Source organism: Pongo abelii, chromosome 2, assembly GCF_028885655.2.
Source record: "Pongo abelii isolate AG06213 chromosome 2, NHGRI_mPonAbe1-v2.0_pri, whole genome shotgun sequence".
Lineage (NCBI taxonomy): Eukaryota > Metazoa > Chordata > Mammalia > Primates > Hominidae > Pongo > Pongo abelii.
The window spans coordinates 143,974,953-143,992,210 of NC_085928.1; the positions used below are offsets into that span (position 1 = coordinate 143,974,953).

Below are 17,258 nucleotides of genomic sequence, written 5' to 3' on the forward strand. Positions count from 1 at the left end.
ATTTAGACAATGTGTACAAGGCAGCTGTTGAACATTCAGTAACTTAACTTCTATTATAACTATATTATTAAATAGTCATATAAAATATATTAATGTATATTACTAAATATATTAATGTTTAAGAATAACATGACCTAAATAAGTATAATTTTACTAATGATAATTTTGCATAACTGTGATAGCACTGTCAATAAGAATAGCACTTTCCTACATGTTAGTAAGTATCCATGCTACTTACATGGACATTTAATTGGCTATTAGAACCCATGAAAAAGCTGGAAGAAACCTTAGAGAATATTGTTCATGCCCCTCATTTTGCAGATGTTAAAACAAGTCCAAGAATATAAAGCTAGTTAGTTGCAGAGTAGGACTGTATCCTGGGTCTCCATCTAGTGTGGTGTGGAGCATGTACTGCCTCCCAGTTCTCCTAGAGTAGACCAAAACATGGAATCTTGGTTGCATTGTAGTTTGACTGTATTGTGATTTGAAAGTGGAGTAAAACATGGGAAGCTTTTTCTTTAGGTTTTTATTTTTGCAATTTTGGTGTAATATGTAGGATAAACCAACTAGAAAAAAAATCCTCCCTGTCATGTTTGTGCACAAATAAATACTCAGTTTGTTAGTATCTTTAAAAATAGATGCAAATAAGGTGCAGTGGTTCTATTTTCCAGTCTTCTCATTCTCCTCTGTGTCTCTGGAACACCCTTGGCATGCCTCTCACTATATTTATCACACTGGGAAAGCCTTTTTGGCTCATTTTTTTCTGTCCCATACTAGACTATTAATACCTTGAAAGGGGCCATATCTTTCATCACTATATATATATCTAGTTGTTAGTACAACACTGAATTATGTGCTGAGTAAAATAATCTACTTCTTACAGCAGTATAATTTTTAGATGAAGATTAGCCCAGGGGCAGAACCTCTACACCACAGTCTGGTTATTGTCTAAGGGTTTAAGGAAAAAGCATTTTGGAATGAAAAGTGGTTTGACATTGAACATTTTGAAGATTTATTATAAAAGGCGAGAAGCATACAGTACATATTAATCAACACTACTGAGTTTAAGGGTCCTCTTTCCTTTCTCACTGTCACCTTTCTTCATGGTGTATCTTACCCTTTATTTTATTTTATTTATCTATCTATCTATCTAATCTATTTATTTATTTATTTATTTATTTATTTATTTATTTATTTATGATGGAATCTCTCTCTGCCGCCCAGGCTGTAGTGCAGTGGTGTGATCTCGGATCACTGCAACCTCCGCATCCCGACTTCAAGCGATTTTCCTGCCTCAGCCTCCCGATAGCTGGAACTACAGGTGCATGCCACCATGCCTGGCTAGTTTTTTTTTTTTTTTTTTTTTTTTTTTTGGTAGAGGCAGAGTTTTACCATGTTGGCCAGGCTGGTCTCAAACTCATGACCTCAAGTGATCCACCTGCCTTGGCCTCCCAAGTTCTAGGATTACAGGCGTGAGCCACCGCACCCAACTGTATCTTGCTGTTTATATGGCAGTCTTCTATCTCCCATTCCCTCTTTCTCTGCTAGACCCTTCATGTAGTTCCCCAGCTATGACCAGTTTGCATGGGGGAGAGGGTAGGTAAAAGAGGGAGGGGAGTTAAGTTCAGCCAAAAGAATCTGCGACGTGCCATGTTGAAATGCTACATTGAGCTCTGCAACTGCAGAGATGAATAAAATTGGGTTTCTGCCCTGGAGGGATGAATAGTCTAGTAAGGAAAAATAGTATGTAAAAAACTCACTTCCAGTGTGGTGTAACTCCTATGAAAGAACCTATTAAGCACTGGGAGGAAATGAAGTGCAGAGGCGGGAGGGCCCTGTGGCTGCCTTTCGGTGGAGAGAGGATGTTGCATGCAGGAAGCTCTATGAGCCTGTCTTCAGGGGTGAGTAGGCTTTTCCATGATAGACCAAAGAGTTTAATCTCAGTGCACTTCACATTTTTTATACTATCTCTTTAATTTTTAAAAAGCTATACTTTCCCTCTGACGTGTGTGAACCCAATTTCTTTCTCATTTTGTTAAGGGAGTTTGTGTACTATCCCTCTGCTAGAGAGATCCCACCTCCACCCCCGCCCGCCCGACATTAGGAATTAGGCAAAGAACAATGAGATATTTGATAGTTACACGGAGAGAGTGTCAACCGCAATTCAGGTATTTTTAAGTTATTCTGTTTTAGTCTGAAATAGTTTGTTCCTAGTATTCCTGAAGTGATGTTCTTTGACTGCTTCTACAGTCGTCTTAAGAAGTGCTGCATTTTTTCATTGTTATGTATGCTTTCATTCACATTCTTAAGTTGTAAGTTAGAATGTTAGAACTGAAGAAATGAATTGTCTCATGACTGATATTTTTTTCTTTGTCAGTTGCCAAAACAAAGGGGATTTGGTGATGGAGGCTTTGTTAGAAGGAATACAAAATCGAGGCCATGGTGGGTAAGTTTGCTTTTTTTTTAAATTAATTTTTTTGGTTAATACATAATTACATATTTATAGGGTTCACATGATACTTTGATACATACATATAATGTGTAATGATCAAATAAGGGTATTTAGTATACCTATCAGCTCAAGCATTTATCATGTTTTGTGTTGGGAACATTTCAATTCTTCTAGCTACTTTGAAATATGTAGTAAATTGTTAAAGTTTAAGGAACCTTACTGTGCTAGTCAACCTGCTGTGCTAGTTACTTAACTAGTTACATACTAGTTACTTAGTAGTCACTTTACTGTGCTATTTAACACTAGAGCTTACTCTTCTACCTAACTGTATGGTTTGTACCCATTAACCAAACATTCTTCACCCCCAACCCCTTCCCAGCCTCTGGTAACCATCGTTCTACTCTCTACCTCCATGAGGTGAACTTTTTTAGACCCCACATATGAATGAGAACATGAGATATTTGTCTTTCTGTGCCTATTATTTCACTTAACGACTTCCAGTTTTATCCATATTGCTGCAAATAACAGGGCTTCATTCATTTTTTCATGGCTGAATAGTATTCCATGATGGATATATTTCTGACATTTTCTTTATCCATTAATGTGCTGTTGGACATTGAAGTCAATTCCATATCTTGGTTATTGTGGATAATGCTGCAATAAACATGGGGGTACAAGTATCTCTTTCACATATTGATTTCCTTTCCTTTGGATAGATTACCTAATAGTGTGCTTTCTGGATCATATGTGTTGTGAGTGGTGCAAAGTCAGACATAACCAGGTCCATACATGTTTGTGTCTTTTCTACAAGAGCAAACTTTTATTGATGCTATTTCAATCATAAAAGCCACAAGCTACATGGAGTCCCAAGGAGGCATTTCCCCCTAGTACTACCAGTTCACTCAATAGAGCCATGGGCATACAGGCTCAAGCCTCTCCGCAAGTCAGTCAGTATTGCAAACCATGCATAATAGTGTATTAAATTAATATATGTAAATGTTACGGCGTAAACATTCCACATCAAACAAAGTAACATTTAACAGGAGAAAAAGATAGAAAAAAAAAGTGGGGACTAAAGAACTAGTCCAAAGAGAGCAACTGGACAAAGAGAATATTCTGGCCTGATCTGGACAGTTGTCAACATCTTGCAAGGGAGAGCCTTTGGCGACAGATGCCAGGTGCTGATCAAAAGTGACAGCAAGACAGGCTGTTATCAAGACAGCTGTTTTGAGCTGGTAAAGTCTTGCTCTTTTTGTGGCCACAGAATCTTCTGGTGAGAGCTGATAGTGAAATATTGTGCCTGTTTATGTCATTATCTGATTGGGTGCAGTCTTTGTTGATAAGGTGAACATCGGGTGCCTGTGGGCATGATGTCTTTTGAAATGTGAGATGCAGTCTCTTTCTAAAATGGAGTTACTTATGTTAAGGGTGCTATATACAATATGGTAGTTCTATTTTTAGTTTTTTAGAAAACTCCGTTTAGTTTTCCATAATGGCTGTACTAATTTTACATTCTCACCAGCAGCATATGAGAGTTCCCTTTTGTCCACATCCTCCTCAGCATTTGTTATATTTTGTCTTTTTGATAATCATTCTAACTGGGGTGAGATGATATCATTGTGGTTTTCACTTGCATTTTCCTGGTGATTTAGTGGTGTCGACCATTTTTTCATACACCTTTTGGCCATTTGTATGTCTTCTTTAGAGAAATGTCTATTCAAATCCTTTGCCCACATTTTAATAGGGTTTTTTGTTTTTTTGCTGTTGAGTTGTTTTTCTTGTATATTCTGGATGTTTAGTCCCTTGTTGAATGAACAGTTTGCAAATATTTTCTCCCGTTCTACAAGTTGTCTTTGACTCTATTGTTTCCTTTGCTGTGCAAAAACTTTTTAGTTTAACTAGGTCCCAATTGTCAGTTTTTGTTTTTGTTGCCTGTGCTTTTGAAGTCTTAACATAAAATCTTTGCCTTGACCAGTATCCTGAAGCATTTCCTTTATATTTTCTTTTTGTTTTTTTAGAGATGGGCGTCTCATTCTGTTGTGCAGGCTGGAGTACAGCAGCACAGTCGTAGTTCACTGTAGCCTCAAACTCCTGGGTTCAAGTGATCCGCCTGCTTCAGTGTCCCAAGTATCTGGGACCATAGGCATGTCATCTGGCTAATTTAAAAAGTGTGTTTTTTTTTTTAAAAGATGAGATCTCATTGTGTTGCTCAAGCAGTTCTTGAACTCCTGGCCTCGAGCGATCCTCCTGCCTCAGCCTCCTGAGTAGTTGGGATCACAGGCATCAGCCACTGTACCCAATCCCTATGTTTTCTTCTAGTAGTTTTGTAGTTTTGGGTCTTACATTTAAGTCTTTAGTCCATTTTGAGTTGATTTTTTTTTTAATATGGTGAGAGATAGGGGTCTAGTTTCATTTTTCTGCATGTGAATATCAATTTTTTCCAGCACCATTTATTGAATAGGGCATCCTTTTCCCATTGTATGTTATTGGCACCTTTGTTGAAAATCAGTTGGCTGTAAATATGTGGATTTATTTCTGGGTTGTCTATTCTGTTCCATTGGTATATGTGTCTGCTTTTATACCAATACCATGCTATTTTGGTTATTATAGCTTGGTAGTATATTTTGAAGTCAGGTAGTGTGATACCTCCAGTTTTGTTCCTTTTGATCAAGATTCCTTTGGCTATTCAGGGCCTTTTATGGTTCGGTGTGAACTTTAGTATTATTTTTTCTATTTCTGTGAAGCATGTCATAGGTATTTTGATAGAGATTGCATTGAATCTGTAGATAGATTTGGATATAATTATTTGAATATATTAATTCTTCTGACCCATGGGCATGAATGTCTTTTCATTTGTTTGTATCTTCAGTTTCTTTCATTAGTGTTTCATAGTTTTCTTTGTAGAGGTCTTTTATGTCCTTGGTTAAATTTAATCCTAGGTATTATTTTTTTTTTCTGGTAGCTATTGTAAATGGGATTGCTTTTTTGATTTCTCTTTCAGCTAGTTCATTATTGGTGTATAGAAACATTACTGATTTTTGTATGTTGATTTTGTATTCTGCAATTTTACTGAATTTCTTTATCAGTTCTAAGATTTTTTTGCTGGAGTCTTTAGGTTTTTCTGTATGTCAGATTATGTTGTACACAAAGAGCAACAATTTGACTTCCTCCTTTCCAATTTGGATGCCTGTATTTCTGTTTCTTACCTGATTGCTCAGACTAGGACTTTCAGTTATGTGTTGAATGGGAGTGGTGGAAGTGGGCATCCTTGTTGTGTTGTGTTCAGGTTCTTAGAGGAAGGGCTTTCAGCTTTTCCCCATCCAGTATAATGATACCTGGGGGGTTGTCTTATATGGCCTTTATTATGTTGAGATATGTTCCTTCTATGCTTGAGAGTTTTTATCATGGAGAGATGTTGAATTTTATCAAGTGCTTTTCCTGTATCTGTTGAGATGATCATATGGTTTTTGTCTTTCATTCTGTTGATGTGATGTATCACTTTTATTGATTTGTATATGTTGCATACCTGGGATAAATCCTACTTGATCATGCTGTATTATCTTTCTGTTTGGTTGGCTAGTATTTTGTTGAGGATTTTTGCATTTGTGTTCATCAGGGATATTGGCCTGTAGTTGTCTTCTTTTGTTGTATCCTTGTCTGCTTTTGTCATCAGAATAAAGGTGGCCTTGTAGAATGAGTTAGGAAAATTTTTCTCGTCTTCAATTTTTTTGGAATACTTTGAGAAGAATTGATGTTCTTCTTTATGAAGTTGGTAGAATTCAGCAGTAATGCCATCAGGTCCTGGGCTTTTCTCTCTTGGGAGACTTTTTATTCCTGGTTCAGTCATGTTACTCATTATTGGTCTTTTCAGGTTTTCTAATTCTTCCTAGTTCAATCTTGGTAGGTTATGTGTGTCCAGGAATTTATTTCCTCTAGGTGTTCCTATTTGTTAGCATATAGTTGTTTGTAATAATCTCTAATGAACCTTTGTATTTCTGTGGTATCAGTTGTAATATTGCCTTTTCCGTTTCTGATTTTATTTATTTGGGTCTTCTCTTTTTTCTTGGTTAGTCTGGCTAATGGTTTATCAATTTTGTCTTTTTAAAAAGCCAACTTTTTGTTTCATTGATTCTTTGTATTGTGTTTTAGTCTCTATTTTATTTCTGATCTGATCTTTGTTATTTTTTTCCTTCTACTAATTGGGTTTTGTTTGTCCTTGCTTTGCTACTCGAAATGCATCGTTAGGTTGTTTATTTGAAGTCTTTGTACTGTTTTTATTTTTTAGATTCAGGGGTACATATGCTGGTTTGTTACATGGGTGTATTGTGTGATGCTGAAGCTTGGGCTTGTATGTATCCTATCACCCAAATAATGAACATAGTACACAATAGATAGTTTTTCAGCCTTTGCCCACCCTCTGCCTTTGCCTTCTTTTGGAGTCTCCAGTGTCTGTTGTTCCCATCTTCATCTTTTTTTTTTTTTTTTTTTTTTTTTGAGATGGAGTCTCGCTCTGTTGCCCAGGCTGGAGTGCAGTAGCGTGATCTTGGCTCACTGCAACCTCTGTCTTCTGGGTTCAAGTGAGTCTCCTGTCTCAGCCTTGCAAGTAGCTGGGATTACAGGCACACACCACTATGCCCAGCTAATTTTTTTTGTATTTTTGGTAGAGATGGGATTTCGCCACGTTGGCCAGGCTGGTTTCGAACTCCTGATCTCAAGTGATCCCCCTGCCTCAGCCTCCCAAAGTGCTGGGATTACAGGTGTGAGCCACCATGCCTGGCTTATTATTCCCATCTTGATGTCTGTATGTACTCAATGTTTAGCTTCCACTTGTAAATGAAAACATGCAGTATTTGGTTCTCTCCTTCTGTGTTAATTTGCTTAGGATAATAGCCTGCAGCTGCATCCACATTGCTGCAAAGAACATTTTGTTTTTCTTTTATGGCTGTGTAGTATTCCATGGTGTATATGTACCACATTTTCTTTATCCAATCCACCGTCAGTGGGTACATAGGTTGGTTTCATGTCTGCTATTGTGATTGGTGTTGCGATGAACACGTGAGCACATGTGTCTTTTTGGTAGAATTATTTATTTTCCTTTGAGTATATGCCTAGTAATGGGATTGCTGAATTGGTTGGTAGTCTCATTCTATTTTTAGTTGAGAAATCTCCAAACTGCTTTCCACAGGGGTTGAACTAATTTACATTCCCACTAACAGTGTTGCCTTTTCTCCACCGCCTCACCAACATCTGTTATTTTTTGACTTTTTAATAATAGCCATTCTGACTGATATGGGGTGGTATCTCATTTTGGTTTTGATTTGCATTTCTCTGATGATTAGTGATGTTGAACATTTTTCAAGTTCCTTGTAGTTTATGGATATTAGCCCTTCGTTGGATGCATAGTTTGCAAATATATTCTCTCATTCTGTAAGTTGTCAGTTCACTCTGTCGGTAATTTTTTTTTTTTTTTTTCTGTGCAGAAGCTCTTTAATTAGGTCCCAATTGTCAATTTTTGTTTTTGTTTCATTTGCTTTTGAGGACATAACTTTTTGAGTCATAAATTCTCTGCCTAGGCCAGTGTCCAGAAGAGTATTTCCTAGATTTTTGTCCTAGGATTCTTATAGTTTGAGATCTTACATTTAAATCTAATCCATCTTGAATTAATTTTTGCTTATGGTGAGGAAGTGTAGGGGTTGAGTTTCATTCTTCATACAATTAGCCAGTTTTCCCGGCACCATTTATTGAACACAGTATCCTTTCTCCATTGTTTATTTTTGTCAGCTTTGTTGAAGATCAGTTCGTTGTAGGTGTGTAGCTTTATTTCTGGTTCTCTGTTTTGTTCCATTGGTCTGTGTGTCCATTTTTGTACCAGTATCATGCTGTTTTGGTTACTATAGCATTGTAGTGTAGAGTAAGGCAATATGATGCCTCTAGCTTTGTTCTTCTTGCATAGGGTTGCTTCTTGCATAGGGTTGCTTTGGCTATTTGGGCTCTTTTTTGGTTCCATATGAATTTTAAAATAGTTTTTTTCTAATTCTGTGAAGTAATTTGATAGGAATTGTATTGAATCTATAGGTTGCTTTGGGCAGGACGGCCATTTTAAATTCTTCCAATCCATGAGCATGGAATATTTTTCCATTTGTTTATGTCATCCGTGATTTCTTTCAGCAGTGTTTTGTAATTCTTTTTGTAGAGGTCTTTCACCTCTGTAGTTAGATGTATTCTTAGATTTTTTTTTTATGTGTGGCTATTGTAAATGGGATGTGTTCTTGATTCAGTACTCAGCTTGGACGTTGTTGATGTATAGAAATGCTGCTGATTTTTGTACATTGATTTTGCATTCTGAAACTTTACCGAAGCTTGTTTATCAGGTCTAGGAACATTTTGGTAGAATCTTTAGGGTTTTCTAGGTAAAGAATCATATCATCAGCAAAGATAGATAATTTGACTTTTTCTTTTCCTATTTGAATACCTTTTATTTCTTTCTCTTGCCAGGTTGCTCTGGCTAGGACATCAAGTACTAGGTTGAGTAGGAGTGGCAAGAGAGGACATCCTTGTCATGTTCCAGGTGTCAAGGGGAATGCTTTTAACTTTTGCCTATTCAGTAGGATATTGGCTGTGGGTTTGTCATAGATGGCTCTTAGTATTTTGAGGTTGGTTCCTTCGATGCCTAGTTTGTTGAGGGCTTTTAACGTGAAGGGATATTAGGTTTTATTGAATGCTTTTTCTGTGTCTATTGAGATGATCATATGATTTTTAATTCTGCTTATGTGATGAATCACATTTATTGATTTTTGCCTATGTTGAACCATCCTTGCATCCCAGGAATAAAGCCCACTTGATTGTGATGGATTATCTTTTTGATGTGCTGCTGGATTCAGTTTGTATTTTGTTGAGGATTTTTGCATCTATGTTCATTAGGGATATTGGTCTGTAGTTTTCTTTTTTTTTGTTTTATCTTTGCCCGATTTTGGTATCAGGGTGATGTTGATTTCATAGAATGAGTTAGAGAGGGATCCCTCCTCCTCAATGTTTTGGAATAGTTTCAGTAGCGGTGGTACTACCTCTTATTTATATGTCTGGTAGAATTTGGCTGTGAATCCATCTGGTCTGGGGCTTCTTTGGTTGGTAGTCTTTTTATTACTGATTTAATTTTATAACTCATTATTAATCTATTGAGGATTTCTCTTTCTTTCTGGTTCAATTATGGGAGGTTGTGTGTTTCCAGGAATTTTTCCGTTTCCTCTAGATTTTCTAGCCTGTGTGCATACAGATGTTCATAGTAGTCTGTGAGGATCTTTTGTACTTCTGTGGGATTGGTTGTAATGTCACCTTTTGTCATTTCTGATTGTACTTATTTGGATCTTCCTTTTTTTTGCTAATTTAGCTAGCAGTCTATCAATCTTGTTATCAACTGTTTATTTCATTTGTTTTGGTCTCAATTTTGTTTATTTCTGCTCTGATTTTAGTTACTTCTTTTTTTCTGCTGGCTTTGGGTTTAGTTCTTATTTTTCTAGTTCCTTTAGGTGTGACATTACATTGTTTTAGGTTGTTAACTTGAGATCTTAATGTAGGTGTTTAGAGCTGTAAACTTTCCTCTTAACACGGCAAAGAATTTTTTGATATCTGCCTTTGTTTACCCAAAAGCCATTCAAGAGCAAGTTGTTTAGTTTCCATGTATTTTTGTGGTTTTGAGAATTCCTCCTGGTATTCTTATTTTTATTCCACTGTGGTCTGAGAAGATGCTTGGTGTGATTTCAATGTTTTTTTTTTTTTTTGTCTTTGTACTGTTTTGATGTAGGCATCTATTGCTATAAACACCCCTCTTAGCACTGCCTTTGTTGTATCCCATAGGTTTTGGTATGTTGTATTTTCATTTTCATTTGTTTCAAGACATTTTTGCATTTCTTTTTTAATTTCTTCACTGACCCAGTGGTCATTCAGGAGCATGTTGCTTAATTTCCATTTATTTGTACAGTTTCCAAAGTTTCTCTTAATCTTGATTTTTAGCTTTTTTCCATTGTGGTCTAAGATACTTGATATGATTTTGATTTTAAAAAATTTGTTGAAACTTGTTTTGTGGCCTAACATATGGTCTGTCCTGGAGAATGTTCTGTGTGCTAAAGAATGTGTATTCTGCAGCTGTTAGATGAAATGTTCTATAAATGTCTTTAGGTCTCTTTGGTCTATAGTGTAGAACAAACTGGATGTTTCTTTGTTGATTTTCTGTCTAAATCACTTGTCCAGTGCTCATACCGAAGTCCCCAATTATTATTGTAGTGGAGTCTGTCTCTCTTTAGCTCTAATAATATTTGCTTCATATGTCTGTGTGCTCTGGTGTTGGATGTATGTATATTTACAGCTGTAATATCTTGTTGCTGAATTGATCCCTTTTCATTATATAATGACCTTCTTTGTCAGTTTTTATGTTTATATGACTTAAAGTCTATTTTGTCTGATATAGGAATAACTACTCTTGCATGCTTTTGGTTTCCATTTGTGTAGGATATTTTTTCCCATCTCTTCATTTTCAGTTTATGCGTGTCTTTACAGATGAAGTGAGTTTCTTTTAGGTAGCACATAGTTAGGTCTTGCTTTTTATAGATATTCAGCCATTCTGTATCTTTTAATTGGGGAATTTAAACCGTTTACATTCAGGGTTGTTATAGATAAGTGAGGACTTAACTCCTGTCATTTTGTTAATTGCTTTCTGGTGGTCTTGTATATGCTTTGTTCCTTTCTTCTTCCTTTATTGTTTACCTGTGTAATTTGGTCTCTCTCTCTCTTTTTTTTTAGTGATAATGTTTGATGCCTTTCTCTTTCTCATTTGTGTTTCTGCTCCACCAGTGAGTCTTATACTTTTTGTGTGTTTTCACGATAGTAGATATCATCCTTTTGCCTCATGATGTAGGAGTCCCATATGCATTTTTTGTAGGGCTGGTCTAGTGATGATGAATTATCTCAGTTTTTGCTTGTCTGGGAAAAACTTTATTTCTCCTTCATTTTTGAAGGATGGCTCTGTTGGGTATAGTATTCTTAGACACCAGTTTTGTTTTGTTTTAACACTTTGAATATATCACCCTATTCTCTCCTGGTCTGTAAGGTTTCTGCTGAGAAATCTGCTGTTAGTCTGATGGCAATATCCTTATATGTGAGGAACTCACAGAACATTTGACATTTTTCTCTTGCTGTTTTAGAGTTCTTTGTCTTTGACTTTTGACAGTTTGACTATAATGTGCCTTAGAGAAGACCTTTTTAGGTTGAATCTATTTGGGGATATTTGAGCTTCCTTTATTTGGATATCTATATCCTTTGCAAGAATTGGGAAGTTTTCAGCTATTATTTTGTTAAATTGGTTTTCTGTACCTATGCCCATCTTTTCTCTTTCTGGAATTGCAAGAATTTGGATATTTGGTCACTTTATGGTCTCCCATATGCCATGTAGGCTTTCTTTTTTCTTTTTTATTCTTTATTCTTTTGTTGTTTTTGTTGTTGTCTGATGGGGTTATTTCAAAAGGTCCATCTTCAAGTTCAGAAATTCTTGTACTTGTTCTGCTCTGTTGTTGAAACTCAATTGCATTTTAAAATTTCATTTATTGTATTCTTCAGTTTCAGGATTTCTGTTTGGCTCTTTTTAATGATATCCATCTCTGTTGAATTTCTCTTTCAGAACATAAATTGTTTTCCTGATTTGTTTTTATTATCTGTGTTTTCTTGTATCTCACTGAGTTTATTTAATAACATGATTTTGAATTCTTTTATAGGCATTTCATACATTTCCTTTTCTTTGGGATCTGTTACCAGAGAATTATTGTGTTCCTTTGAGGTGTCATTTTTCTTTCCTTTTTCATTTTTCTCGCGTCCTTATGTTGATTTCTGTGTATCTGGTATAATAGTCACTTCTTCCAATTATATGGATTGGCTTTCATAGGGAAAATTTTTTTCCTGTAGGTGTATCTATAGTGTTGGTTGGGTAGGGTGCTTTTGATTTGATTCTCAGTGGGTGCAAGAGTGTAGTTTCTATGATTTTTCCAGCCATAATCAGTATCAGTGGTTTCTGTGAGTTTTTCAGTGACTTGGACTGTGATTGTCAGTGGAGGCTATAGCAAGGCTCTGCTGGGGTAGGGACACCAGGCAGACTGGTCATCACTTACCAGACAGTGATGGCAGTGGCAGGCAGGATGGGCTTGTCCTCAGGCTCCCAGATGGCATGCACAGGCACTGATAGTAGCAGGCAGGGCAGATCAATCTCCAGGCCCCTGGGTGACATGCACAGGCACCAGTGGTGGCAGTAGTGGGTGAGGCAGGCCTCTCCAAGGTCCCTGGATGATGTGCATAGGTGCTGGCAGTGATCAAGGTAGGTTGATTCCAAGTCACCTAGTGGTGGCAGGAGGGCCCAGGCTGATCACCAGTGCCTCAGACAATGTGTCTGGTAGTAGTGGTGGGCACAGAAGGCCTGTCCTCAGGTCCCTAAGTGGTGTGTGTGGACTCCCAGCGGTAAGTTTTCTTTTGACCTTAAGCTTCTCACTGCAGTTTTAAAAGCTTATCTGAGTTATGCCTCTGACCATATTATGCTTTGGGTACAGAAGCAAAAGTTTTGAGCAAAAGCTAAGTTGATCCATGTCATGGTCACAGCATTTTGGGGGGACCTTTTTTGGGTTGTTTGCCTCATCACAGCAGTGTGAAGCTAGATGTTTGCCTACATCCTATCTTGAGTTTTCTACTCTTAAGAAGCAAAAGTACAAAGGTTCTGTCACACTAAGAACAGGTGCTTTTTGAAAGTATTTAAGCCTTACTGAGAGCTGTCTGTGGCCATTTCTGGAAACCTCTTTGAATCTAATATATCTGTGTCCACTTCTGTTTCTCAGCAATATCTGGCATCTCCTGAAATGCCAGGACATCAGTAGATTTACAATAGTAAGGTAGACTACAGTAAGTTTCTGACAGAAAGGTGGGCAGAAATGGTTGAAATGAATCTGGCTGAAGGATGAATTTCTTGAAGCAGCTCTTACAATTGTATTATCACTTTCCTGCATGATAGTCTGCTTTCTTCTAAGGCTTTTTCCTTTAGCTAGATGAAAATGTGGCGTATAGGCTTGTCTGGATCCTTCCTGAAAGCTTCCCTAATATATTACAGAGGTGCTTGTTGGCTGTAGCAGCCTGGCTCCACAAACCAGACTTAAAACATCAATCTTGTGCTTAACCAAACAACTTGGGCTTTAGGTTGGCTATGAGAGGAAGATAAGATATTCTGTGGAATAAGTAATCATCTTAATATGAGCATTAAAAGTAAAAGCTCAGGCTGGGCATGGTGGCTCACACCTGTGTAATCTCAGCACTTTGAGAGGCTGAGGCTGGACAGATCACCTGAGGTCAGGAGTTCAAAACCAGCCTGGCCTACATGGCAAAACCCCATCTCTACTAAAAATAAAAATTAGCTGGGCATGGTGGCGCGTGCCTGTAATCCCAGCTACTCGGGAGGCTGAGGCAGGAGAATTGCTTGAACCCAAGAGGTGGAGGTTGCAGTGAGCCATGATCGTGCCACTGCACTCCAGCCTGGGCAACAAGAATGAAACTCCATCTCAAAAAAAAAAAAAAAAAAAGCAAAAGCTCAGCAATCGTATTCTTTGCTTCTGGTAATTTATTAATTGACATTAATGTCATTTAATTATTTACTTCAGGTAGATTTACATCTGCTATATTTTTACATGAAAAAGATGAAAAGCCACTTGAACATATCTTCTGTTTTTTTAATCTGTTCTTCTTTATAGGGGATTTTTGACATCTTGTGAAGCAGAACTACAGGAGCTCATGAAACAGATTGACATAATGGTGGCTCATAAAAAATCTGAATGGGAAGGACGTACACATGCTCTAGAAACTTGCTTGAAAATCCGTGAACAGGAACTTAAGAGTCTTAGGAGTCAGTTGGATGTGACACATAAAGAGGTAAAGCAATTTATTTGTTCTTCTTTTTGATATTTTTATCTTGTCTTTTATATTAAATGTGTTTTTTAAATATTTGTTGACGAAAGAATTTGTATACCAAGTTGGTTTCTTTATTGTTTTTTATTATAATTCTGCTGTTTTATTTTAGAAGAAAAATTCATTGTGAAAATGTATAAGAATGTTATCATTTATTTCAAGGATCATTTTACCTTGGTTACATAAAACATATACATAACTTCTTTAAGAAAATGTAAAAGGGTACCACACATTGTTTGTTTAACCTTCATCATCTTACATATTCATATTAACATTCACTGAGTTTCATGGAAATTGCTTTGGCTTCATTGTATGGCTGGTATTACAAAACAAGTTCCAGATTAAAGAATTTGCCTCTTTTGGTTAGATTTAAAACAAAATTAAGAGAATCTTTAAAAAACAAAAAACAAAAAAAAAAAAACACGTTTACCATGTTGAAAATTAGGGGAGAAGAAAGAAAAGAAGAAAATAAAAATTACTTGCCGTCCCACCACTCATTGATATTGGTAATTTGGGGGAAAAGTTTAATAATATTTGCTGGTTGCCTTCTCATAAATTTAGCTGGTAAATTAGGAGGAAGTACACAGAATATTGGAAGGGAAGTAGAAAGCATTTATGTGTGAGAGTTGCCTGTTAATTTTTGGTATGTATGTCAATCTCAGAGGGATTGGAAGAGTTAGAGTTGTAGGGGAGCACTGGTCCCATTTCTCACTCTGAAGACCTTTTCTGCCAGTAGGGTCACCATTCATTAAGGCTGTCATCAGCTTATTCAGGTACACTTCTGTGAGTAGTACACACTGAGATTGTGATTTTGTTGAGAAAACTTATTAAGAATAGTTTAGCAATGTTTCTGGTAACAAGGAAAGAGTATGACTTGTTAAAAATGTTATTTTGCTTACCCAGAAAATTTCTCCTTAGTTGGCCATTTGCAACTTGGGTCAAAGGTAGTACATGGTAACACTGGCTGTATCAAAGTTTTCTGCTAATGCTGTTTGCTAGATTGCAATTAATTTAAAATTTGAGTAAAACTTTGAGAATATATTTTAAAATTACACACCATGCAAAAATACAGAAGGTGATGCAAAAGTACAGTGAATGGTAATCTTGTTTGATTTTTTAAAAATTATAATTTAGGCAGGGTCAATGTTCCTTTTATGGTAGGCTACTTAGCTAGCACTTTGTTTCTACTAGGGCAAAACAAAATTCTGTTTAGCAAGTTGAAATGAAAGTAGTTTTCTGGTTGATAAATAGATTGTTTATTTTGTTAGAAACTCATTAAAGAATTATGTGTGATTATGATAATATTTAGTCACTGTGATGCTAAATTTGAACTTATTCCTGTGGCTTAGTTTTGATGTCATGGGCATTGTTGCCGTTACTTAATGCCCTTGACGTCAAAATTTCTCTCAAAGAGAAATTAAGAGAGATTTAAGGGATTAAATGGATAGATTCCATGGTAAGGATATGAAGATTTTAAGTTTTGGCCTGGGGACATACAAAAAATTTAGAATTGCAGCTCTCTGGTCAATTTGCTACTTCATTGATTGGGCTGCTGAAAGTTGATTAAGTTTCTAGAAGTAGGTTTCTGAAGATAATCTAGTAATGGGAATCTATTCCATAGAATTTGTGTGTGAGATTGTGTTGTATTACAACACTTCTTTCTTGCTTTTTTTTTTTTAAGGAACAAATGTGTTTATTATTGTGCTGAAAAATTATGACCACCAACAACCAATGAAGGGCAGGAAGGAACAACACTAAGAGATCATGAAAATATTTTGCTTCTTGTATTAGTCTGTTCTCACATTGTGATAAAGAAATCTGAAGCTGGGTAATTTATAAAGGAAAGAGGTTTAATTGGCTCACAGTTCTGTAGAACATAGTTGCTTCTGGGGAGGCCCCAGGAAACTTTCAATTATGGCGGAAGGCAAAGGGGGAAGCAGGCCTATCTTCACATGGTGGAGCAGGAGAGAGAGAGTGAAGGGGGAGGTGCTACACACTTCTAAACAACCAGATCTCAGGAAAACTCACTATCATGAGAACAGCACCAGTGGGGAAATCTGCCCCCATGATCCAGTCACCTCCCACTAGGCCCCACTTCTAACATTGGGGATTATAGTTCCGCATGAGATTTGAGCAGGGACACAGACCCAAACCATATCACTTGTCAACAAACTTTCTTCTCTTGCTTTAACATTTTTGAGGATTCTTTCCCAAACGTATTAAGTAATCATGATAGTTACAAATTTTCCAATTCTACCACTCTTTCCAGTGCATTATTTTTTATATCTTCATTAAAGGAGCAAAGCAAATCCCTTACTTGTAATAATAAGACAGTGTTGGAGACTGCCATTAAAACACAGAAGAAGTAAAAAACAGATCTGTTCCAGGACACACAGGACTATAAATTTAGGAAATACACAGAAAATTAAAAGTTAAACTCAATTGGATACATTAAATATGTGCAGCTTTTTGTATGTCAATCATACCTAAATAATGTCATTTTGAAAACAAATGGTCCAACCTGTACCACCAACAGGTTTTGAGTATATATAAATTTAATATGTATTTATGAGTGGGGAGCAACCTTAAACATTTTAAACAGCAGAAATACACAAAGCAATTATAGGTGGAAATAATACAAAGTGCCTTGTGTTTCTATCCCAGAATCAAACTATAGAAGTGTTAGGTTATTAAGAAAACAAACATTGTTTTGAATATTGAAAATCATGTGTTTTGGGGAGGGAGAGAATTAACAGCCTTTCTCTGCCTTAAAATACTTCACATTTTGTGAAATTTACAATCAGAATGGAGCATCTCCTGA

The 17,258-nt window shown here is 36.5% G+C and overlaps 1 protein-coding gene across 1 annotated transcript in view; it reads left to right on the top strand.

The window, feature by feature from the left end:
- The window catches only part of CEP63 (centrosomal protein 63), a gene marked incomplete at its 5' end in the record, with an annotated part of 78,690 nt that overhangs the window by 6,976 nt on the left and 54,456 nt on the right, over positions 1–17,258 (top strand). The window contains 2 exon segments of the mRNA NM_001133608.1: positions 2,378–2,446; positions 14,224–14,401. Of these exon segments, the coding sequence (NP_001127080.1) occupies positions 2,403–2,446; positions 14,224–14,401 (222 nt within the window).